The following is a 27,137-nucleotide window of genomic DNA, read 5'->3' on the forward strand; positions in this document are numbered from 1 at the left end:
ATTGCTAATAAGCAACTAGCTAATAGTGAGAAATGGTCCCTATACTAAAATATTGCCAAAAATCTTACTGACCCCAAATTTGTGAGCAGTTATGCAATTAATTTTATTTATTTATTTATTTATTTATTTATATTGTACTTTAAGTTATTTAATAGTTAATAATTATTATTATTATTGTTTTTTCTTATTATGACAGAAGAAAATGTCCTGTGCACACCCATATCTCGAGACAGCTATGAGCGAGTGTCTCATTCTGGGCCAACATTACCCCCAGGATTCCCTGCTCCAATGCTCTTTCCTGAGGGCCTGTCCTCCATAGAAACCCTCCTCACCAATATACAGGTATATCAAATATTTCAAAATATTTAGCGTAAAGATTGACACTGCAAATCTGAAGCCCATTTCCTGTTTTCCAGGGTCTGTTAAAGGTGGCTATTGATAATGCACGAGCACAAGAGAAGCAGGTCCAGCTGGATCGCACAGAGCTGAAGATGGAGCTGTACAGGGAGAGAGAGCTGCGAGAGACGCTGGAGAGACAGCTCTGCGTCGAGCAGAAAAACAGAGGTGATTATTAGCTAATCTGAGACCAGTCTACACACAATGCTTTGTTTAAGTGGGTTTCTCTGCAGACCCCTGGTTAGGTCAGATCTGAGTGTCCCAGTGAGCACATGTACACTACCCACATGTACACTAAGGCTTTTGCTTTTCAAGAAATTAGAATTTTTATTCAGCAAAGATTTAATTTGATCAAAAGTGACAGTTAAGTATTTCTCCAATAAATGCTGTTCTTTTGGACTTTCTGTTTATAAAACAAATGCAGAATTCATTTGAATTAACCTGAATTAATTTATCATGGTTCATGGGACACTGAGGACTGGAGTAATGACATCTTTCAAAAACATTCAAAAATCTAGCAACACTTTAGATTAGGAAATACATGTTCGCTATTAACTAAGAGTTTTCCCTCAATAAACTCCTAATTTGCTGCTTATTAATAGTTAGTTTAGGTAGTTGTTAAGTTTAGGTATGAGATCTAAAATATGGTCATGCAGAATAAGGCATTAATATGCGCTTTATTAGTATTAATAAACAACCACTATGCTAGTAATATGCAGTGTTGGGGAAAGTTGATTTTAAAAGTAATGCATTACAATATTGCGTTACTCCCTAAAAAAGTTACTAATTACATTACTTAGTTACTTTTTATGGAAAGTAATGTGTTACGTTACTTTTGCGTTACTTTTTAAATATGAGCAGGGCTTGATTTTTTTTAATACAAGAAGTTCTAATTATAGCAAATATAAAAGCCCTTTCACACCAAAAAGTGTAATTTTCACTTTCACTTTTTCACTTTAAAAGTGTAATGAATAAACCTCAGACTGAAGAAAAAGTACAGTAGAACGCAGGAGAAGAAGGTTCAACACTCTTCAGCAATAAAAAAACAACGAAGCACAATTGTTAGTTTATCTAAAGTCATTTTTGCTTTATTAGTTTGGTTGAACTGGATCATCAAATGTCAGCAGCAAAGACATTGGTTAATAAAATGGGATTAGATACATTTGTGCTGTTTAACATATTTAATTATTGCAGGTTTGTGTCATATTCTGAGTTTGCATTTCATTGTTTTAATTAATTTTAATGAATAATAAATCTGTTTTTTGCGAGTGGGATGAATTAATGCACATTCACATTTAGTCTAGAGCTACAGTAACAGCATGCTCACACAGCGCACTGTCAGTCAATAAATGGGAAAAAGTAACTGGCGTTACTTTTTTGAAAAAGTATCTCAGATATTTTCTTGTAAATTAAAAAGTAATGCGTTACTTTACTGGATATTTTGAAAAAAGTAATATTATTACGTAACTCGCGTTACTTGTAGTGCGTTACCCCCAACACTGGTAATATGTATGCTAATAAGCAACTAGTTAATAGTGAGAATTGGTCCCTAAAATAAAGTGTTACAAAAAAAACTTTTTTTAATTTGTCACCAAGATGTATATTCTGTGTGTTCATCCAGCCCAATCTCACGGCAATTCGTACATATTTTACGAGGTGGCTAATTCATATGAATTCTTACGACCTCACTCATACAAATTCATACAATTTTTGCTAAATCGTACGTATTTTACGAGTTGCCAATTCGTATGAATTTGTACGAATGACCTACACCTAACCCCACCCCTAAACCTACCCGTCACTGGGGTTTAGACTAATTGTACTAACTCGTACGAGTGAGGTGAATTAGCCACCTCGTAAGATATGTACGAATTGGTCGTGAGGTAGCGGTGGTTCATTGCAACTGATCAGCAATACTTTGTTACATATCCGATTTCATAAGTCACTATTTTTGATGTTTAAAGGAATAGTAAAAGCATTCACCCAAAAATGCTTTTACTGTGTTTTACTTCTTTGTTTCAACAGCACATGCCTTTGGAAGAACATGAGGATAAATAAATAGTAATTTAGCTTTTACTTTTGAGTGAACCAGTTCCTTTAACATTTAGAATATAGGTAATTGTGGGTTGGTGACATATTATTGCTGTTTTTAGGAAAGGAAAGGAAAGGAAAGGAAAGGTGACCCATACTTGGAATTTGTGCTCTGTATTTAATCCATCCAAGTGTACACACAGCAGTGAGAAGTGAACAAACACACACCTGGAGCAGGGCAGCAATTTTTGCTGCAGTGCCCAAGGAGCAGTTGGGGGTTCGGTGCCTTGCTCAAGGGTCTCACCTCAGTCGGGGTATTGAGGATGGAGAGAGCGCTGGACATTCACTCCCCCCACCTACTATCCCTGTAGGACCTGAGATTCAAACCCACGACCTTTGGGTTACAAGTCTGACTCTCTATCCATTAGGCCACGACTGCCCCCAATAATTGAATTTATTTAATAAAAATGAGTTAGTATTACATTTATTTAAATGAAGGATACAATTCATACATACACTGACAAAAGTTTGCATAAACTTTGTCTTGCACAAAAAATGCAGAAAAAAAACAGGAAATAGAGAAGAACATGACTATGTGTCAAGGTCCATATGTTTCCTATAATAAATCAGATCATTTGACCTGTTTATGACAATGCAAAGTTAGTTCAGGTTGTAGCATGCCATGTGGTGCAACTTCCCAAAAATATAATATTTATGAACTAATAATTTATGATATTTGAATAAAAAAGTATTGTTTTGTTTTGAAGGTTTTTACCTTGAAAAATATATTGCAAATGATTTAATGATTAAGATATGAGTATTCACATGTATTCAGGGTGTAAGGCAAATGCAAATGACTTTTTACTTGATGGCAACACCACATATCCACAAAAATACAGTATAAACTTTTCTTCAAAATGGTATAAATGCCTTCGAATCCGCATGAAACTTGAAACAAAATTGGCATTTCTTGCATTTCTTTTAAATGCATTTCTAAAAACCTAGTACCTTTTCTTTATCGTGGACATTCTTTTTTTTATCAGTGTTTGCTAGATGTTTGTCCAGAACAGAGCATAATGCCTTGGCAACATGCATGTGCTATCAGCAAGTTTTCATGTTCACTATGCATGACTGATGATTGACAGATGTCTGCAAGATAAGCTGTTGCAAATTTAGTGATTCCACTCAGAATAAGGATTTAACAGGAAAAAGATGTCTGTGCTTTCACATTTGAAATTGTATCTGCATTGAAAGCTAAGCTCATCTTCAGTTACATGTAATGTTGTCGGCCCACATCACAAAAACAAGCAAAACAGGTTCTCACATCTAACTGTCCGTCACTTGAGCTTTCACATCACGTTTACTAACAAATAAATTTACACTCAATTTAATCTCTTAATCTTCTGTTCTCCAGAATGTACATACAATCGTAGTCTACATAAATCAGAAACCTCCGAGACAGCCGTCATAAAACGGCGGAATCATTAAATAAGGTGACAGGGCAACATGCACCATTAATGAATGTTGTTTAATTAGAGAGACCCTCATCTTGTTTTCTCCCATCGCCCGCATTGAGCTCCAGATAGTCATGTTACTGCAAATTCAGCACTTTCCTTCAGCCGCACACACACACACACACATACACAGACACTGAGAATTACCCTTTGTAATTACAAGTACATATTATGATATTAGTGTGAATGATTTATTATCAGCGTAAACAGAATTGCCGTGTTAATATTCACCTCATCACATTTGATGAGGATAATGAATCTCCTGCATAATTCATCAAATCAACTGGCTCTTCCATTAGTGAGAGATGTCTTTATATTCCAGCCAACTGACTTCGAATCGGTTTCTGTGCTTTATACCCAGTGGTCAGAGAAAAAATGAAGAAGAAAAAGGTGGTTGGTCCTAGATCACTCACAGAGACTCACATCTATCAGACAGAAAGCGTTTTTTTTTTTTTTCTGCTGACTGTGCCGTCTGAATTAAGCTCTTACTGCAAACTGGAAAATGAACATGTTCCACTGGGCTCCAGCCTAGTTTCACATTAGATGTGCGTTATATCAGACACAGTATTTAGTGAAAGGCTGAATAAGGGCATGTGAAACAGCTTTTCATAGTTTGCTGTAATTACTGTTTGCTGCGACGTGGGATTTGATGTAATAATATTTAAATTAAACAGTAGCATAAAGTTTTTCAAAGTTTAAGGCAATAGCTATATAAGATAGAGTAGATATACTTTGAAACACACTACTGTTCAAACGTTTGGGGTCAAGATATTTTTTCATGTAAATGAATGCTTTAATTAGTGTATTTTAGTTTCAATTTTAATTAAAGACCTTTATTACATTTTAAAAATTTCTATTTCAAATAAAAACTGTGCTTTTGAACCTTTATTCATCAAAAAAGTATCACGGTTTACACAAAAAATATGAAGCAGCACAACCGTTTTCAACACTGATAATAATAAGAAATGTTTCTTGAGCAGCAAATCAACATATTAGACTGATTTCTGAAGGATCATGTGATACTTAAGATTGTAATGATGGTAGCTTTGCATTACAGGAATAAAGTACATTTTACAACATATTACAATAGACAACAGTTATTTAAAACTGTAATCATTTTTCACGTTTTACTGTATTTCTGATCAAATAAATGCAGCCTTTGCTTAAGAGATGCATATGGGACTCCTTTAAAAACATTTTCAAAATCTTACCATTTCCAAAGTTTTCACAGCTGTGTACATTGTTATTAGTTAATATTCTTATTATTTATTTTTGCCACATGTGCTTTTCTCAGCTCTCATCCAGAAGCGGCTGAAGAAAGAGAAGAAGACCAAGAGGAAACTGCAGGAGGCTCTGGAGGTCGAGTCAAAGAGAAGAGACCAGGCCGAGCGGAACCTGCAGCGGACGGCCTGCAGTGAGAGATCACCCACTCAAAACGGTTAGAAAGCACATCACATGACCACCACCCTTATGAGGTGACGGTACAAACTCTTAGTGTGTCTAAAAAAAATAAAGGATTTAAAAGCTTAATATCTTTTGATATGTAACCTGCTTGTTAAATGACATCTGATACTGAATCAGCAGATTTAGTTTGATTAAACTGATATATAAAATTTACTTAAAACTAGCTAGCTATTAGCTATTTGTTAAAAAAAATTGAGAAACATTGTGCCTGAACAATACTTGTAACACTGCTTTTTGTTTCTACAGGTCAGTCAAATGTTATTTGTTTAATAATTTTTCCAATTTGTTCGCTGTTTTTTGTACCTTTTTAAAATAAAGTGCTTAAACTGATGTTGGCTGGTATAAGGCTTGTAATAAAATTATTTCTGCTAAATTTGATAAACAGAATAAATTGATGTACAAAATTTCAACTAATATTTTCTATTCATTTTGCTATTAGTGTAACTCAAACCAGTCGTGGAGTAGTTTGTAAAACAGAGCACAGTTCAGGGATAAGTTGCAGATTTCAAAACAACTTAAAATTTGTTGCAGATAAATATGGGACAAATATTAAATTAGATAAATAGCACAAAAGTGACAGACAATAAAGCAAGTTGTGTTACAATCCCAGGTCTCCCAGGAATCCCATGTGATGTATATTTACCGTTTTGACAGCTAAATAACAGTATTATACACTTTAAAATGTGTTTCTAGGTATTTGATGAGTAAAAACAGACACAGACAAATAATTCATAACTCTACTGATAACTGTTTTCATGTTAACAGACCCTCCTCAACAGGAAATGGAGACAAACCATAACAGCAGCAAAACAGACACTGACAGAACAATACAAGGTGCAGATGTCTGAATCTTCGATATTTCATCTTTTCATGTTCCATCGCATTGTTTCTTCATAGATCTATATTTAAATGTGTTTTCCCCTGGCTGTAATCTTCAAAGTGTTGAAAGAAATTACCACCGCAGATGGATACCATCTTTCCTATATATGGTATCCATTATGTTCTGTTGTTTGACAATGTATATGATAATGTAAACAGAGCCCTGATGATGTATTACAAGCCTTTGTTAGAATATTAAACATTTAAAACATTGAGAGTGAAATGAAATGAAATGACACTGATGCAAAAAGAAAAAAGAAAGGGGAGCAGTAATTAATGGGTCCCTTAATTGTCCTCATGAAATATTTGCATGGGCATAATTTACATAATCTACATGTAGTAATTAATCTTTCAAAGGGTTTGCTTTCTCTTTTCGTCTTGCTTGAGAGGAACGCGAGGGAAGGGCTCTTTTTTGTTGTCTTTGACATTTATTCAAATACCGCATCTTCTCCTTTAACAATCTTTTCATCTCCACACGCGTTAGAACATTATGGATTTGTCCGTTGCTTGTGACATCAGTCAAGCTTCATTCATACCATTTATTTTTCTCCACAGATGGAAGACTCTTTCTAAAGTCCACAATGATGTACTGAAGAATGAAGACGAGGAGTAAATGCATTCATACTATATAGAAGAGACTGTAGTCAATTGCCTGGTAAATAACGTCTGCAATTCTGCTGGAGAACTGATGGAAGACAATGAGGCGGTTTTATAGGCTGATGTCAGTGTGTTGCGGCACAAGGACTTGACAAGATTATTATGGTCATTGAAAGTCAGCATTCAGTAGAATGAAGCGCGAGTCACCTATCCTCATGAGATGGCCGAGAAGAAAATTGTATCACAACGCACACCTGGCTGAATAACCAGGTTTCCAGGGGACTTTTCGCAACACTAACAGAAATTAAAAGCGTTTTATAAAGCATTTAAATCTGCCTGACTACACTGACAGACTTTGCCATTCTATGCCCTTTTATTGCCCATTTTACATCAATTTCAAAACATAATTTCATGAAGGGAGGTGTCTGAAGAAAGATTTGAATTTATTTAGTTATTTATCAAATATAGACACTGCATTTAAAATGCATATTGTGTATCTGTCTGTTATTTTAAACAAGTGTCATTGTTGTATATGGGATCATAGCAGATTTGCCTCAAAATTCATCAAATATGTACATAAAATTGTAGACATGCTACTGTGCATTGTACGCTGTAGATCTAGGAAATCAATACAGACATTTTTAATAAGATTTCTTGTATCTAAGTTATTTTTTGTTCAGTTGCCGTTTATTATCCTACTCGACATGGAGAGCATGCTGGCATGTCGTTACTTCTGTCCTGTCCATCTGGAATACAATAAAGATTTTTCCCACATGCTTTACAAGGGAGATGTTTCAAAAACTGACTGATACTTGTTTTGTGTGACTTCTATAGCAACACTAAATCAAAGTAGTCACACACAAATACTCTACCACTCATGTTCTTGTTTAAAATAAAAGTTTTTTTTTACTTCCAAGTCACGAAGACATATTTCTTTGTTTTGTAATTTTACTGTATTTTATTATTTTATATTATTTTACTTGCAAGACAGAAAGACACTCTTGTTCTCTTGTTTTTGTTTACTGCTGGTAAATGTTTTTTTGTTTTTGTTTACTTCCAAGACATAAAGAAATATTACTTTGTTTTGTAATTTTACTGTATTTTATAATTTTTTATTGTAATATTTATTTTATTATTTATTATAATATTTTATTATTTTATTCTATTTTATTTTACTTGCAAGACAGAAAGACAGTGCTTCTTTATTTAATTTTAATGTAATTTATATTATTTTATATTATTTTACCTGACTTATTTATTTTACTTTCAAAACAGAATGATACTTTTGTTCTTATGCTTTTGTTTACCACTTACAAGTTGGCAGTACTTTATCATTTTATTTTATTTTATTTTATGTAACTTCCAAGACAGAAAGCCATACGACACTTTCTCTGTTCTCAAGAGCACATGTACAAAATGTGTTGATGCAGCATTTAGCCAATCACTCAGGCTGTACTGTTTAGCAGTATGCTCTCTCTCTCTCTCTCTCTTTCTCTCTCTGAACATAATAAGAAGCCAGGAGAGATGAATAATTGACTGATTGTTGCATTATTCAGGCCCCTATTGTGGAAAAAAGCCCAGTCTCTGGCACATTCCAGGTCTCTCTGGCATATTGAATATGAGGTTAAAGTTTCAATCAACCTTGAAAGGGAGAGGCATTTTTCTTCAGCTAGCTGGTGTATCAAGTTGATGCACTCAAAGTTAGTGTACAGTTCTGTACAGACAATACTTTATCTACTAAAATTGACTACACTAGACCAAAAAATGCATTATCAACATATTTATTGTGGTGATTCTTAAACTTGAGTCTGGCAATTGCACTTAATTACAGTCATATGCAATCAATACTAGTTGTTTTCTCCTAAGGTGATCACTTGTATCTATTTCTATAAATCTCACATTCCTTTATGGGTCCGTTAAGAACCACAATGACTCCAACAAGACAGATCCAGGGCCTGTTGAATGGCTTGTCACAGTCTGTAATAGATCCAGTCACGACAGAGTAGCGTAAATGTAATCTAATCAGAGAGTGCCTATTATACATTAGCACAGACAGTGGTAGAGGTGCAGGACAAGTTATCCAAATGAGTGTTAGAGCAGGATGAGAGTCAGGCCGTGGACGGGTAATGAAAGGGCAAGAGAGTAGCGCTCAGTTTTTCAAACCTTTCACTGTCATTACTAATTCATGTTGCTCCTTCTCGCTCCTAATGAGAGAGAGAGTTGGGGGAAAGGGAGAATGGTGCAGGATAATGTGCCGTGAAATTGACTCATTCGCGAGAGGAGGAGAGGGAGAGGAGATCAACTTTTGATTTTAAACTGCCCTCCGAGGAAATGATGGTGAATTTAGTGATCCTGACAAAAAGAAGGGACTGTTTATTTAGTTCGGCTTTTTTCTTGACAGAGAAAGAAGGAATGAAGTTAACAGGTAAAATGTACAGCAGCCCCAAAAAGCATCTGGACACTTAAGCCACACTTAAAAATGTATGAATTACTTTGCATTATCAAAATACCAAACCAGAAATATAGTACAAACAATTGAAGGAAAACACTGAAGTGTTCAGTTTCAAACACATTGTTCAAATTATTAGGACACTTTGTAAAATGCCAGTTCATGTTCCTGGTTAATGTGATGAACTGCACCTGTGGTTCCTCTGCTAGGACATTTGTGTGAACCTGAAGATAAATGACTTCATTCATCTACTAAAAATGACCTTGGGACTGGCTGGTAAAAGGTCATTTTACAGTAAGCTTCAAAATACTTTTACAGTATTTATTAATCTTGATTAATATTCATATATATATATATACTGTATATATATATATATATATATATATATATACACACACACACACACACACACTAGTTTTAACATTGAAAGCATAATTAACATTAGTTAATGTATTTTGAATGCATTAACTGAACATAAATGAACATTATTTTATAAATAAAATTATCTATTTCACCTTTAAAAATGGAAATTAATCTATTTTAATTGGACAAATTAAGTCCCATTTAAACTACCTAATTTATCTTTTAAATTTAGGTAAATTAAATATCTTCTAAATTATCTTGTAGCACAATACATTTTTTAAATAACATAATAAATGCTGTAAAAATGATTATGTTCATTGTTAGATCATGCTGATGATCCATTAATAAATGCTAAATTAGTAATTAAGTTGTTACTGGTAATGGCAAAAATGGCTCAGAAAGTACAGAGAATGATTCTAGCATATGACACTTGATTTGATATTTCGTATCAGATGCAATAAAATTGGTCCAAAAATACTTTCTCAGGTATGATTTAAACTAAACATCTGAGTATTTATATAGAGCTGTACATAAGTACACATATAATATGAAATCAGATGTGGCAACAATATTATTAGTCAATGATATAAAACAGTGGTTCTCAAAGTGTTTCTTCAAGTTTCCAAGAGGGTCTCAAGATGACTTAAAATTATTTAAAATAAAACAAAACATAAGCATTAAAATAAACTACAATTAAGATTTTCCTTTTCAGAATATTAATTTACCCCATCAACGATTCATTCATTCATTCACTTGAAAACACACTGAAACACCTGGATATATGAGGAAGCCTATTGATTTTAAGTGATTTCTAGTCCTGGAAAAGTCATGAAGATTCATAAAATATTAAACAAATGACAAATACTAGACAATTCATGTACATTCACTGGTTAAAACGAGAGGTAATGTGAAAAACATTCAGCTCTTAAAATACCTGGAATCCTGCCATTTAACTTAGTGTCGGGGCTTCGAATGTTGTTATGGACAATGGGGAGCCTTGGAGTCAAAAAGATTGAGAACAAAACATACAGTAGCCTGACACTCAAAAGTTTGATGCATTTTAAACAATGGTCAACAATAAAGTTGTCAGAGTCCCCAAAGCCTTGAGCTGTATTCACCCAACACACAAAAACAAGGCACTGCCAAAGTCAAAATGATATCGATAGACAAACTTGAATGTGTGCCAGTGACTGTTGGCACAATGTGAAATAAATAAGGAAATGAGAAATGTTATTCATCCCAGTCCAGGCATCTCCTCAGCATAAATAGTGGCTTCTGAAATCATAATTACAGCTCTGATGTTGTACATGAATGTTGAAATGTGTTAAACACATTTTCGTTTTTTGTAAATACAACTATATTTATCTAAACAGCTATAGTATTTCTTATGTTTAGGACAATTTTCTGATATTTGGACATTGTATCGCGCATTTAAAAAATCTGCAGGAAGATCATTCTGTTCAGTCAGTTTACAAGGTTGTAAATAATGAAAGGCTGAAGTTATGAATCTTAGTTTTGGTTACAGGTTTGAAATAACATGAAAGTAAGTAAATGATGACAGAATGATCTTCTTTTTGTGAATATCCCTTAAATTCACAATTGCCGTATGTAAAATCAGAATTACAAGATTTTTTTTATGGTTTCGCAGTGAAAACTGTAATAAGTGTGGGCCTCAAAAGACCATATAATCAGTTCTTGGTCAAGATGAAAACCTGGACAACAACCCACTCTAAGACATTTCTCACATTCCCTTTTGCTGTAAGGATTGGTGTATAATGAGAATGTATTATTTTGTTTGTTTGGTCTGTTTTTGCCATTGCCTTGTCACTAGATATGTGTGAGTGTGTGTGTGCTTTCACTCAAGCTGCTTGACAGGGGCACTGGGTGCTTGAGAGGACTTATGTCCCTTCGCTGGACTTCTGACAGCTGGATTGGCTTGTTTTCCCTCCCTCTCCCTGGGGGCTTCACTGTCAGCTCTATACTCAGGCAGATTGTGAAGAGAGAGATTAATGGACAATGAGAATGGCAGAAAGGGAGAGACATCGAGAGAGGAAGAAGAGAAAAAAGGACGAGAGGAGGCCAACTGCCATCTGCTCATTTCCTTTTAATGGACAAAGCAAACAGCAGGAGACGGTGCTGCAGACAAATCTGGATTTTCTTTATTACATGAACACACGCTCTAATTTGTTGAGGTTGACAAAGACAGAAACATGGCTACTTTTACCCTCCATTCTTCGGTTCTTTTTTTATGGAAACAAGTGTGATTTGGTCAGTATCTGTCTGGCTTTCAGGCAAAATGTTGGTTGGTTTCTATTTAGTTTCCATGCATGTTCCATGAGCGGACTATTCAAAAAGTTATTTAATAAAAATATGTAATGAAGTACATCAGAAAAATCTTTGTTAAGTTAAAAAGTTTCACATTCAGTGAATCTGAATATGACATTATATGATTATGAATAATCAGCTATATCTAGTGAAAGATCAGGGTTGTTTTTCCTCTTTATGACTCACATCAGCATTTCCCTTCATTAATCTGTTGACCCTATCATCACTGGCTGTGAAAACCATATTTCTTGTTTAAATTTCATATTGTAAAGCCTATAAATACAGCCATAGATTGAACAAAAAAAGGAATGAAACAAAAAAGAAAGGAATTAATTCAATAGGCCAATTGTTTATCTTCCCAATAGCACACATTTTAATACAAAAACCATGCATGGGGATTAAACAAGATGTTAGCTGATGACTTCAAGACTGATCTGGGATGCATTCTCCATTTCTTCCACTCACATGTGAGATTTGACTGCTCTGAGATTACGATCAAAGAGCAGTTTGTACTTCTGCAAAGTCCCTGCATGACAGGCCCATGTAATTCAGGCTGGTCATAAAACTAATTAGATTTACCCACATTCATTTTAGGCATCTGCAATTGGTTTCCCATCATCTCATTACGGGATATATCCTCTCAAAATGATACAGTCCTGTAATGGATAATGACATGATTGAAATGAGGCTAAATCAGTAACAGGGAAAGAATGTTTGTTATAACGTTACTGTTGCCTGTTGTGTAGGCCCTATTCCAGCAGAATTAGTAAAGACCTTGACCTTAGTCAGGGTAGCACCATTTTTGACAGAATTGTACTGTTGTTTAACAACAATTGTTTCGCTGACAGAAAGTTTTCTGAAAAAAATAAATAAATAATAATAATCTTCATTATGAAGTTGATCTCAATTACATGATTTCATTTTACTTGTTAGCTCAAAATGCATGATCCCTGATAAGGATTAGCTATTTCCTACACCGTTCAGACAACTGAAGCACCCCAGGAACCTCCATCGCTTGGCGATGGTTGGGACACAGAAGCTGGATGTCTTCTATCATCTCTATTAGTCAAGACTGCAGTGTCCTGTTTCATGATTATCTTATGAAAACCAGCAACTTCCCCATAAGCATTCGCCAGCCTGCGCAACACGTCTAAAACACCCAACAGATGGTCATTACACAAACAAGCTAATTTATCTCAAAGCCAGCAGTGGGGAACAAACAAAAGTATTTTACTTAATGTAGCAGCTTGACGTTGACTTGCAGCTGAGCTTTCAAACCGGATCAAATGAAAGATGTCTTGTTTTCATTAATTCTCCAGCAGAGAAAGCTCTTGTTTGTGAAATTGAAGTCAGACGATAGCAATGATCATTTATCAAAAGCCAAACGGCCTGTTTCATGATCGGAAACTATTTAAATTGGCTCTATTTCTTGCATAATGCTGTAGCTACCTGTATTGCTTTATTCTTCTACATTCATTTATTTCATATAATCACAGAGCTTAAAAGTTCAAAGTTAGGGTATGTGCGCGTAGCCGCACAGACAATAGCCTATTCTTTGTAAGTGACAGACAACCTCAACTTGATCTTGGATTATTATTATTATATATATATTTTTTTTAACTTGACTCTAGTAGTGCATTTACGTATTACTCGGGGTTTTGGTAATCGTTGTCTGTGCTGCCACCGTGTGGTCATAAACCAATAACATATTTCCAGTGTTTGTTGAACAAATGTTGATAGGTTCATTTCACTTCTTTCCCCCTGAGAGACAAGACACTTGTGTCACAGACAGTGTTCCACTTCACATTTAATCTCATTAAATAACACGCATCTGAAAGTGAAAATAAACAAAGATGAATAATAATAAATATAGCTTCAAGCAGCAATTACTGGGGTTCAAGCGTTTGAAGACCTTAAGCAGTTTTAGACATTTTAAGATGATTTTACCCCAAAAGACTGAAAAATCATAAATACAAACACTAATATTATTTAATGATTTATTACTTTTGACCAATAGGTGGTGCAATATATATTGTTATACTTTTTTGTATACTTTATACTTCATGTATTTTTTGGCCAAACAGTTTGAAAGAACAATTTTTTGTATCTCCTGACCAGTAAGTGGCACTGTGCTAAAATTCTGCAGGTGGTTCTGGTCAGGTTGTGATAATAAGAAACTCCAAGTTTGGTCTGAATATGAATATGAAGTGTTGAGGATATATAGCCCCATATCCACTTTGTTGAACTCTATGTCAAATTTATTTGTGCGTTTTTCAAGAAGAGCCGTCTGAAAATGGTCTAGAACGAGTTCGAAAAAGTATGCTTTTTACATAGCATCAAATAGCCTATCTCTGAAAAATCTTTAGGAGTGAAATCAATCATGTTCGCCATATTGAAGGGTCGTTCCAAACGGAAGTGCTCAAAACTGGCCACTTCAAAGGGCCCTTCGGAATGAAGTATTTCGAAGGATACAACTGATGGACACTTTGGGCCCGCATGATTCTTTGCAAAGATTCTTTGCATGATGACGGCGCCTCCATATGGACATGGGATTATGATGCAGAAGGGCACTTCGAGAAATACTTGTTTGGTCCCCTACACCCTTCAACCCTTCGAAGCTCTCACTCCGGTGGGTAAACCTTTTGAAGGGATTAGGGAATTGGTTTAGCTCCAACCCTAATAAAACACACCTGATCCAACAAATTAAGGTCTTCAGTATTACTAGAAACTTCCAAGCAGGTGTGATTTGGGGCTGGTTGGAGCTAAACTCTGCAGAGCTGTGGCCCTCCAGGAATTGAGTTTGAGACCTCTGGATTAGGGCATAGGGATGAGCCCTTTCAAATGGAACGCAGGGATGATACGAATATTGTGTATTGCATGATATAAGAGGCATAAAACACTATAGTGACACCCAGTGGCCGATTTCTTTTACATTTCTTACAGACCTCTAAGAACATGAGTCAAACAGGCAGTGAGTTTCATCCTGATTGGCCTCCGGGTGCTCAAATTTGATTAGCCGATGGTGGCCATGTTTTTCAAGATACGCCAATGACCTCATAGATATTGGTGGCACCTTGGACAAAGATACTGCATGCCACATTTCAAGGCAATCGGACTAACAGGCGAATGGTTACAATAATTTTCATGTTTTTTCTTGTTATAGTGCCAACAAGTGGTCAAACTCCCCAATTTTGTATTATTTATTTATTGCTATGATCTCCGATTTAACTCATTTATATGTGTTCTGAGTGAAAATATCTCATCTTCCATTCAAGAGTTGTAGTCATATTAGTAAAAGTGGCCCACTTCGAACATTTTTGCGTCCTCTTGCGACTGACAATGGAACTTTACATTTGTTTTGATAACTTTTGCTATTCAGACTCCAGAGACTTTTCTGCACTGGTGGAGTTCCGGCAAGATGGCGTGTTGAGCAGTAACTCACATTAGCGACGGTAACAAAATTGTCCCAAAATCACAGTTGTGCACTTTTAAAAATCACTCCAAACATTTAAAAAAGTGAAATCGCAGTATGATCAAACCAGTCAGATTGAAATTTAAAGAAGGGGAGAGCGCAAAGACACAGGCTGTGATGAATACTGAAGTGAAAGAGCTGGATGAGCCTGCCGACCACGATTATGCCATGGAGGTTACCATAGTTAATAAAAGAAAAGACTCCGCGCTAATAACTCCAAGCAATATTCCAGTCGGGAAGAAGAGCAAACCTGCACCAATGGAAGGTGAGGTCTCAAACCTAACCATATTGGAAGCCATTCAAAACATGGAAAATAACTTTAATGAGCAGTTGTTGAATCTTCGAGAGCAATCTAAACAGAGCAGCTGCATGATCGCTAGCTTAGCCAAAGCTGTACAATTCAATGCAGACGAAGTTAAAGACTGTAAAGGAAAGATCAGCGAGCTAGAAAATTGCAACGAACGTTTGTGCAAGGAAAACAAAGAGCATAAAGAAAGAATCCGGGAGCAAGAGAGATATAAGATGAGATGATGTCTGAAAATTAAAGGCTTGACGGAAAAAAAGGATGAGAACATCAGATCGGACGTCATACAACTCTTGAATAAGATCGCACCCGACATGGAAGAGCGACAGCTCGAAGAAGCCATCGACATTGTACACAGAGCTGGCCGAAAGGATGACATCAGGAAGAGACACATTGTTGTCTTATTTGTTCGGAGACATGTCAAAGAGGAGATATGGCGACGCTGCAAGGATTCTCAGGTGTGCAGGGCATCCGCCTCGCTGAGATGCTACCCGCTGGAAGAAAGGGAGGCAAGAAAGCAACTGTGGCCGCAGATTGAGCAAGCCCGTCGAGAGGGGAAACGAGCTTACTACCGCAGACTGCACGGATACATAGAGGGTCGACGGATTGGTTAAACTGCAGAAGGAAGACGTGATTTGTTTGCACTAGATACAAAGGATGGGGAAGTCGTGGCCTAATGGTTAGAGAGTTGGACTCGTGATCCAAAGGTTACGGGTTCGAGTCTCCGGCCAGCAGGGATTGTAGGTGGGGGGAGTGAATGTCCAGCGCTCTCTCCACCCTCAATACCACGACTGAGGTGCCCTTGAGCAAGGCACCGAACCCCCAACTGCTCCCCGGGCGCTGCAGCATAAAATGGCTGCCCACTGCTCCGGGTGTATGTTCACGGTGTGTGTGTGTTCACTGCTGTGTGTGTGCACGTTGGATGGGTTAAATGCAGAGCACGAATTCCGAGTATGGGTCACCATACTTGGCTGAATGTCACTTCACTCAAAAAAGAGTGTATTAAGAACTCATGGGACTATTTCTGTTATTGAGAAACAGCACACAAAAACTTAGAACAAAGTTCTTTCTTTTATTTTGTTTTATATAGCTTCTTACACTTTTTCCAGAAATGTTAAATTGTTCAGTTTCACTTGCTTCGTTAAATGTGAGGGGTCTAAAAGATTTGGTCAAAAGAAAGGCTTTGTTTTTATTTTATAAAGGGCGGAAACCACATTGTCTTTTGTTACAAGAAACTCATTCTTCCAAAGTAGACGCTAAATTCTGGGCTAACCAATGGGGTGATCGAATATTATTTAGTCATGGGACCAATAAGTCCGCTGGTGTTGCAATTTGTTTTAATAGGTTTCCAGGTGACATAATTACACACAGGGTAGATGATCAAGGTCATTGGTTAATGGTGGTTTTAAAAGTTGATAGTTACTTTTTTATCTTAACAAATATATATGGACATAAAACTAATGCCCAAAATAAACAAATGTTTGAAGGTGTTACAATCACACTATCAGAGCTCAAAACATTATACCCTACAGATTCTATTTTAATGATGTTTTATTAACAAAGTTCGGGAGGAGCGCGTCAGGTACTTAGCCTAATTAACACAGGAGGTTCACACTCAAGTTAATCAATGCACGGATATAAATACAGCTGACATACCTCTATTCATTTGACGGATAATCAGTATTCGGTTTGCACCTTTTAGCATTACATCATAGACTCAATGCGTCCCGTCCAAACAACGAGACCTATTCTGAGGATTTTTCGGATCCTCCGGCCAATCTGCCGGCCCCATGATTGGTCTTTCTCTGTTATCATCTTTGTTACCATGATGCAAAGTGCCTAGAATACACACTGGAATTACTCAAACTTTCTGCATTTGTCACCAGCATTAATTTACATCGATCAGGCAATCCATTTGAAAAAATCATGGGTCTCAGTGCCTGGCTGTCAAAAGTCGACATCACCTCCGCTTCCAAAGCCATGCCTATCCATCCAGATTCATGGCATTTATTTGGGCTACGCTAGCACAGGAAATCCTATTTTGTCGTATGCTTAACTTTCGAACGCAAGCAGCACCAAGATTTTTGACGTGTTATCAGAAGCAGCTTATTGGATTTGTCTACATTTGCGCAAGTCATCTTCCCTTTTAGCCGACTCAAATTATCCTGAGTATTGAACTCCCCATCAGATGCTCCAAGAGCGCTCCCAGTGGAGCAAATACATTTCTCTGTCGACTACCGGCGAGGCTCGGGGGGACGGAGTCCGGGGAGTGAATTTCGAGGGGGGACGGCGTTTCATTTCCAACTGGTTAGATTTATTTGAAAATTAAAATGATTTCTATATTATATCCATTCAAAAGACTACAAAAGCGATCCCAGTTCTGCATAAACCGTAGTGCAGTGCAGACTAAACTAAGGCTGTATCCGAAATCGCCCCCTATACCCTCATTCACTATTCCCTACATTAGTCCACTCATATAGTTCACTTGAAGGAGTGAATGAAAACGAGTGAGTGAATTCGGACACTAAGTGCACCGGAAGGACTGCCGCTTTTGCATAGTTTGCTTCCTGTTAAATAATCATTTGAAACGGGCAGCTCCAATAGTAAGACGGAAATTATGTATAAACCCTAATAGTCAATTTACAATTAATTTTGTACCTTTGTTGTATTCCACTGTATTACGCCGTGGACGAGCGCTTCTAAAATCAATGAATGGATGATTCAGCTGCGGGCGCCATCTTCTGGTGAGACGCGGGAATTCACTCGGCGCGCGACTCTCGCAGTGCATTCTGGGGATTCTCTAGCCGTTGAGTGTACATCGCTTGTACACTCGTTTTTGCGGTGCATTGTGGGATTGAATGAGTGCACTCGAGAACATCCACTAAGGTTTCGAACACCACTTAAAATGGCCGTCCCCTCAAATAGTGCACTATTTGAGGGTATAGGGGGCGATTTCGGATACAGCCTAAATGTAGCGGGATATTTGTGTCTATGGTTTGCTGGGCAATGCCGTCTTTGATTGGCCATCAAGAGCAGACTGCAGCCAATGGAAATGCTTCTCTATTGCTGCACATGCTGCTCCTCACAGCACAGATCGTGAAAGCAGACTGCAGTTTGTCATTCATTGTAACAAACAAAGTGTAGAAATAATAGATTCAGTTTGTAGTGTAGAGAGCTTCATTCACTAAAATAGAAGTTTGTGAGATCGCGATGAACTTAATGATTATAAAGAGTTTGAAAATGTGAAATTTAATTAATACAACAGATTTACACATTATTGATTTTATTCAAAAGTTAATATAAAGCGACTTACATTTTAGGAACACTTGTCTGATCTGTTGAGAACTATTTTGTTGATGAAATAAAGTCACAGCTGAGCCACTGCACATCTCCAAACAAACAGCGCTGTTTCAGTTATGAATGAATCTTTGTTTTTGAACAAATCTAGTGAGTCGATGATTCTATGATCCATTCATAAAGAGAGTCACTTGCTTCATTCCTTAATGAATCAGCCATTTGAACGAATCGATTAGATGAATGATTCAGTGACAGACAGTGACTTGCTGCCACCTACTGGGAGTTTCATTTTTAAAGTATCAATTTTAATTGTTTAATGTTTCTGTATTCAATCTCATAACATTGTTTTTATTAAATGTATTAATGCCACCTCTGAGTCTTGTTAAAAAGTCTGTAAATATTCCACATTTGTGCTCTTCTGCTCCGTGCAAAGATTAATTGTTGATGCTGATTTCAGGTCTTCCTGATTGTATCTTATTATTTTAAATGAATTTATTGTTTAATAATGTATTTATTTATTTTTTACAAAAAGTTAATAAATCTAATTTTGGCACAACATATGACATACATTTAATAAAGATAAAAATGGCATTACAAAGGTTAAAAAAATACTTTGAGTCAAACATCACCTTATAATAGTAAGTTTAATTTCTGTCATTGATCAGGTGTTCCTAATTTCTTTATTTATTTTTTTAAGTAGAAGCACTAGTGCTCCTGAAAAGAAACGTAAGTGTAGAGTCCTTAAGAATGTAATGTTACCTTTTAAAACTAATTGAAAAGGTTTTTGCAAAGTGTAAACTATTAAATATAATCTACAAATCATGCAATACTGTACCGCTAAATAAGACGTGTTTTGAGGGCTTAGCTAATCAGGCCAATGAGAGACAATCATTCTAATATTTTATGAAATCATTAGTTCATTTCACTAATCAATATTTTTTGTTTGTTTTTTATTAAACACAAGAGATCATTAATAATAATTATATTATAAGATGCACAAATTCAAACACAACGCATCTTTAATTTGGGCAGAATTGCAGGTGCCTGTCTTAATGTACAAGAAGGTTTAGAGAAAATATGACATAAGTTCTTAATAAATGTTTTCATAGATTATAAATGTTTTTATGATAAAATACATCCGAAAGGTAATCTAAAATTACCATTGTTAACCCCCCCCCCCCTCCAAGTTAGAGTCCCCCCAGTAAATATCGGCCATTTCCACCACTGCATATACCCCTCATCCAAGGCCATCACTAACGTGCAATTGGTAACAGATACATTGCAGGCCACAATAGGCCATAATAATAGTTTCGAATGAAGTATCAAAAGTAAATAACTTATGGTTCCGTTGAACAAACTTTATAAAATGTATCAAACAATATGATATGCATACGCATTACATTAAAGCCTACAGAGGACTCCAATGACCCGACAATCGTCTACTTGTCACTGTGTAATCTAATCCCCATTCGGCTAAACAACTCTTAATTAAAATGTCCACTTAATATTTAATATTTGGCCATTTCTTTATAGAAATGCTGCAACAATCGTAAATCATTGAACGTGGAAATCAAAAGTTGCCATTTTTCTGAGTTTTTCTTTACGTTCAGCTGTTTCACCGTTATAATCTGTTCATCTTTTCCCCTATAGGCAGCGCAATTAAACAAGGGTTCATGATCAGCCCTTTTCAATGACCGCCTTTTCAGCATAAGTCCATTGGAGTGGCTGCTAGGAAAATTTCCGGGGTAAGAAATGCATTCAAATCGATCTATCAGCTCTGCATAACTCCTTATTTCAAGCATAAATGCCTCGATTTCCTCTCGACGAATTCTCTCACAATAGTAGGACATCGATCAGGCAATCCATTTGAAAAAATCATGGGTCTCAGTGCCTGGCTGTCAAAAGTCGACATCACCTCCGCTTCCAAAGCCATGCCTATCCATCCAGATTCATGGCATTTATTTGGGCTACGCTAGCACAGGAAATCCTATTTTGTCGTATGCTTAACTTTCGAACGCAAGCAGCACCAAGATTTTTGACGTGTTATCAGAAGCAGCTTATTGGATTTGTCTACATTTGCGCAAGTCATCTTCCCTTTTAGCCGACTCAAATTATCCTGAGTATTGAACTCCCCATCAGATGCTCCAAGAGCGCTCCCAGTGGAGCAAATACATTTCTCTGTCGACTACCGGCGAGGCTCACCCATCCGACGCTTTGATTATTGAATTCCTATCGAATGCCGGCGAGAGCCTCCGGCCGAGCAAACCTTGGCCTTTCCCGCCCGACTACCAGCTAAGTCTTGATCTCCCGTCGAATGCGACAAGAGCCTTCAGAATACGTTTCTCTTTCAACTACCAGTGATTCTTACCCGCTCGCGCTGCGAGTATCGAACCACCGTCGAACGCTACAGCAGCCATCCGGTTAAGCAATCTTGGCTTTCAGTCTGCTACCGGCGAGGCTTAACCATCCAATGCAGCGAGTATTGATCTCCCATCGGATGCCGCGAGAGCCTCCTGGCCAGACAACCTTACCTTTTCCATCCAACGGTCTCTCAGCCAAATCTCACATCCTTTTTTTTCCCCCGCCTGGCGAGGCTTACCCGTTCGATGTCCTGAGTCTTGATCTCCCATCGGATGCTGTGAGAGCCCTCCCAGTCCGGTTTTCCTTTTCTCCCTACCCGCCCAGCGAGACTTACCCGTCTGATGCAATGAGTCTTGATCTCACGTCAGATGTTGGAGTTCTCCCGGCTGGGCTCTTATACTTGCCGCCCGCAAGTGAGGCTCATCCATCCGATGCCATGAGTCTTGATCTCCCATCGGATGTCGCGAGAGTCCTCCTTGTCGGACGTCCCAAACTCTTTTTACCTGTCAAGCCGATAGGACCCACTCGTCCGACGTCCGGAGTATTGATCTCCAGTCGGAGGCTTCATGGGCCCTCTCGGTCAGCTACCCGCCCTCTGTCCTCTGATTAACAGGGGCTAGTGGCCAGCAGGGCCGAACGCCGACTCCGTGAGCTGCTCCACTCAAGGCAACTCGGGGCCGCCCTGGTCAGGGCCACAATTACGCTGCTCCTCCTCCATCGGCCAGTAGGGCTCACTCGTTCCAACGCAGTGAGCACACTGTTGAGCATTGGTTCGAGCTAGAAGTCTGCTACCCTGCTACTAAACCTACTACTACTAAACCCTGCTACTGTGCGGGTTTCGGGTCGGGTTCGGGTTAATATTTATTGAACAGCGTCGGGTTCGGGTCGGGTTCGGGTTTGTAACTAAGAAAAACGAAATAGGCTATATATAGTTTGCGTGCCGTGTGCTTTGCCTGCTTGCTGTGGTGACCGGCACGCGCGAGAGAGAAAGTTGCGTGCGCAGATGTGCAATGTGCATCTGCTACACAGACCACAGACACACAGGCTCTAGCTGTGTGTCTGTGGTCTGTGTAGCCCAGGGATGGGCAAACTTTTTGGCTCAAGGGCCACACTGGGTTTTAAAATTTGACAGAGGGCCGGCCCAGTAGCAGATTATGAAACACGATCTCATTAAAGTGCGTATCTATACCACAAATTAATTTCTAGTGCCATTTATACACCAAAAATGTTTTTTGCATGCATATGCTACGTACTGTAAACCCCTTGGTTAGGATTAGGGGTGCGGAGTGCGTGCCTATTACACCCCATAAAGTGCGTATCATATGCACACGAAAACTGCGTATCATAAGCACTACAGATAGAATTTGTGGTATTCGCACTTTCATGAGATCGGACTGAGCAAACACATTTACGTTGTGGCAACGTCTGCGCGAAATTCAACAACTGAGAGATGACATTCTGACAATACATTTTTATGCTAAATATCCCCCATTTAGCATGTTATGTTTTGAGGTTAATTTTTAACTAGTCAGATGTTAGATAACCTCGGGTTCGGGTCGGGTTCGGGCTTAACATGTAAATGTATTTGTCGGGTCGGGTCGGGTCGGGTTAAATGATCGCGGGTACGGGCCGGGTTCGGGCTTCAGTTTAAAGCCCGTGCAGACCTCTAGTTCGAGCCCTCTCGACCGGGCGCCTAACCACGCATTCCACCAGCAGCCGGTCGGGCCTACCCATCCTATGCCAAGCCGCTCCCACGGAGCACGCAAGCTTCGGCCTAGCATACAAGCGACTTCCCAAAACCAGCTCCCGCCAGATCTCAGTGCGTATTTGGGGGGTTGTCAGTCTGGCGGCTGTCCAACTCAATTGCCTTTTGGGGGGTACTCTGGGTTCGGGCCATTCCTGAGCCTAATATCAATATTTATAATGATATTAATAGTTGTGTATCTTTAGAACATTGTACTTGCTCAAGATTTTCAGTTAAGAGGGGCATTAGGCAAGGTTGCAATTGCTCTCCTTTACTATTTATAATGGTTGCTGAACTGTTGTCCATTATGGTAAAGAACAGTGGATCTGAAGGCTTAAACATATCAGGGAAACACATCATCATAACTCAGTTTGCAGATGATACAACTTTGTTCTTAAAAAATGAAAACTAAATTGTTACAGCACTAGATTCAATTAATAAATTTTCTAAAGCATCAGGTGTTATGCTAAATATGAATAAGTGTGAAATTCTTGCGTTGCATGAACAACCAGCTTGCTCAATCAGTAACATGAGAGTTAAAACAGAAGTTAAATATTTGGGTATTACAGCTACACGAAATAAAGAAATAAGAGAGAAAGAAAATATTCTTAAAAATATTGATTAATGTAAAAAGATGCTGAACTTATGGTTACAAAGGGATATAACAATATTTGGCAGGGTTTTACTGTCCAAGATGGAGAGTATATCCAGAGCTATTTACTCGGCCTATTCATTAGGAATTTCAGACACTATGATTAATTTATTGAACAAAACAAATTTCTATTTTATTTGGAAGGAAAAATGCCATTACATTAGGAAAGCTGACATGATTAAGAGTATTGAGGAAGGTGGCATGAATGTTATAGATTTTTCTGTGATGAATGGTGTACTAAAATTGAAGTGGTTGAATTCCTTTGTTAGTCATAAGGACTCCTTCTGGTTTAACATCCCTAATGCAGTTTTTGGGTGGAATTGATTTTATTGTGCTGTGATGATGATTTACAAAAATTGCCTGTGAAACTATCAGATTTCCACCAGCAGGTTCTTAGATATTGGAATTTAATATTTAAACATAACTTCACTCCACACAATACACCCCTGTGGAACATATGTTTTTCCAATGTGAACTTGTACAGAATTTTTGGATTGAATTTCAAAACTGCTTCATTCTAAACATATATCAATACACCCTTTGACTGTGGTCTCAGTTAAAGTTGGAGTACTGTTGAAAGAGAAGAACATAGACGTTTTGATAACTTAATTATTTTATGCAAACACTTTATTCACAGATGTAAATATTTAAAGGTTAAGCCTCACTTCAACGGATGGAAGAATGAACTGAAGATATTTGCTAAGTCTCTTTATTACGTGAAGGACAGAAACGCCCAGAAACTCTTATATAATTTGAACTTGTTTTTGTTGATTGAATGAGACCCACACCCTTCTTTCTTTATTCATTTATTTTTCATGTTTTTCTTTTTCAAACTGTATCAACACGAATAACTTGTGTTTAGTTGTTGAAATGTGCCTGTAAAGTTTGTATTTGAATTGTATGCCTTAAAAAAACAAAAAAAAAAACACTTTACTGCACTGGTTAGGTTGCGATTGCGATTGGGCATAAAAACCTATTAGTAGGGGTGGGCGTATCGATCCTAATATCGATATCGATGCCAACGTTGGTATTGGTATCGGATCGATACTAGCCTGATAAGATCGATACTTTAGGTTATTTTTTTCTCACACGTAATAACATTGCTTAATACATACAACACAGTGTAGACATGTCTGGGTGCATATGCCGCTCTTTTCACATCTCTTATGCAAACATTGCTGCTCCTCCCCTGCTACGCTGTGTTTGGTTGTCATGCCATCATAGATGTCAGTATGGCTGTGTCCAAATTCAGGGTCTGCATCCTTCGGAGTACTCATTTGAAGGATGTTACGTCACAGCGCCGCGACGAAGTTCCAAATTCGTAGGATCCTTCAAATGCGGCCCACAAATACGTCCTCCTTTGGGTGTGGTGGATCCTTTCCCGTCCTACCTATCCCATAATTCTTTTCGGCAGAGCGTAATGGCGGACGAAGCGAGCGGTAGCGGAGTGGGAGAGGAGTTTCTCTGACAAAACAAGCTAAAGTTTATGCTTCGGCTCAATGAATTTGTAGGAGAAATTAGTAGAATACTTAAAAACAAATAAAAATAGGCTATAATGGCTTACCTGGATGTGACTGTCTTGTAGTCTGATATAAAAAACTCTCCGACAACGAGCAAAGAAAGTATTTAATTTATTTAATTGCTTTATTTCTTCCAAAATAATTAAAATGAGGAGAATAACTCTATGTCCATTTTCCCGCTTCTTGCTTGGCGCTGTCACGGTTGCTAGGCGACAGGATATGAGCAACGGGTAAGGGAGGGAACTGAAAGAAGGGTAGGCTGTCCAAATTCACAAACTCCGACTTCCGGGTTTTGCGGACGTCGGAGGATCCCTCCTCCTTCAACCGGGTAGGAAGGATCCTAAGGAGGATGCAGACCCTGAATTTGGACACAGCCTATATCTATGGTCATGCCATCACATGACTCAGCGGCTCCGAGCGCGAGCGGATACAGTGAGAGATGGAACGGAACTCCGAGCTACAAAAGAAATGAAAAGGAGAGGAAGGAAATCCTTCACATAGAGCATATTATACCTGTATACCGAATTTGTCCTTTTTATACAGTATCACTGTAAGGTGTGGACTGAGTTTAGCTTTTTAAAATTATTTCTTAATCTTTAAATTTTCATTATAATGGTTTTCTGTGGGAGTAAAATGCTTAACATGTTGTTTAGCATGTTTGCATATATATTCTGGTCTCAGCTGCTTGCAACATATTATATTTTATTAACAAGCTGTATACCTAATTTAGTTTTTATTTATTTATTTGGTCTTTATCACTGTCTTCCTCCATTCATTAATTGCACCATATTAAATGTTTTTATATTGCAATTAGAGAAAATTAAATTCAACATGTTGCATTCATGTTCTGGGTTCATCTGCCTACCTGTACATACATAGTAGGCCTATATATTTTTATAAACCATACCGAATTTGGCCTTTTCATATCACAGTTTTGTTTTATTGCGATAATAACAAACAAATATTACAGTATGTATAAAACAAACAGAAAATACAGTACGTACATAACATACTAAAATCCTTTCAATAATAAACGAGTTATGGTTTAATAGTTCTTTTTCATATCAATGTCTTCATTCAATAAGCCACTTACATTAAACTTTTCTTTATAATGGCTTTCTATGGGAGGAAAATACATAATGTGAAAACTTTGAGCGTTGCTTTCATATTCTGGGCACATCTGCTTATATCTAGTTTGCAACATTAATAAGGTGTATACTGAGTTTTGTCTTTTAATATTACGTTCTTAATTTATTAAGCCACATTAATTATTTTTATAAATCTTTTCTTTGGGAGGAAAATACTTAACATGAAAAAGTTTATTGCTTTCATGTTCTGGGCTCCTCTGCCTGCAAAGTCCTTTTAAAAAGGCAAATAATATCCACGTAGCTTTAAGGTGAATATAATATTAGTCATATCAACATTAGTATTGTTAATTTTTTTTAATTGTTGTTGGTCATTTAAATTTATGATTTTTTACATGACAAGTATCGGAATCGGTATCGGCGATACAGGCCCTGTATTTACTCGGTATCGGATCTATACCAAAATTTGCAGTATCGCACACCCCTACCTATTAGATCATGAAAGCATGCTTTACGAATAATTCAAAATGGCGGAAAAAGACACTTCAGTTCAGTCATATGACAAATGGGAGTTAGTTATTATGAGCGATTTCGTGCCTTTGATCGCTGTAGTGCCCCCTATTGGCCAAATGAGGTGATTCTGCCAGTGTCTCCATAAATTGAGCTGTACAATCAGGTGCAGTT

The 27,137-nt window shown here is 37.4% G+C and overlaps 1 protein-coding gene across 1 annotated transcript in view; it reads left to right on the top strand.

Moving 5' to 3' along the window:
- LOC306873916 (dachshund homolog 1-like) overlaps positions 1–7,969 on the top strand; it is a 63,122-nt gene extending 55,153 nt beyond the window's left edge. Inside the window, exons 7-11 of the mRNA XM_079423475.1 lie at positions 197–342; positions 417–564; positions 5,236–5,379; positions 6,171–6,239; positions 6,840–7,969. Coding sequence (XP_079279601.1) covers positions 197–342; positions 417–564; positions 5,236–5,379; positions 6,171–6,239; positions 6,840–6,877 — 545 coding nt within the window. The 3' untranslated portion in view covers positions 6,878–7,969. The remainder of the gene's footprint in view (positions 1–196; positions 343–416; positions 565–5,235; positions 5,380–6,170; positions 6,240–6,839) is intronic.
- The last annotated feature ends 19,168 nt before the right edge of the window (positions 7,970–27,137 follow it).

Source organism: Barbus barbus, assembly GCF_936440315.1.
Source record: "Barbus barbus genome assembly, chromosome: 8".
NCBI classification, from domain to species: Eukaryota; Metazoa; Chordata; class Actinopteri; order Cypriniformes; family Cyprinidae; genus Barbus; species Barbus barbus.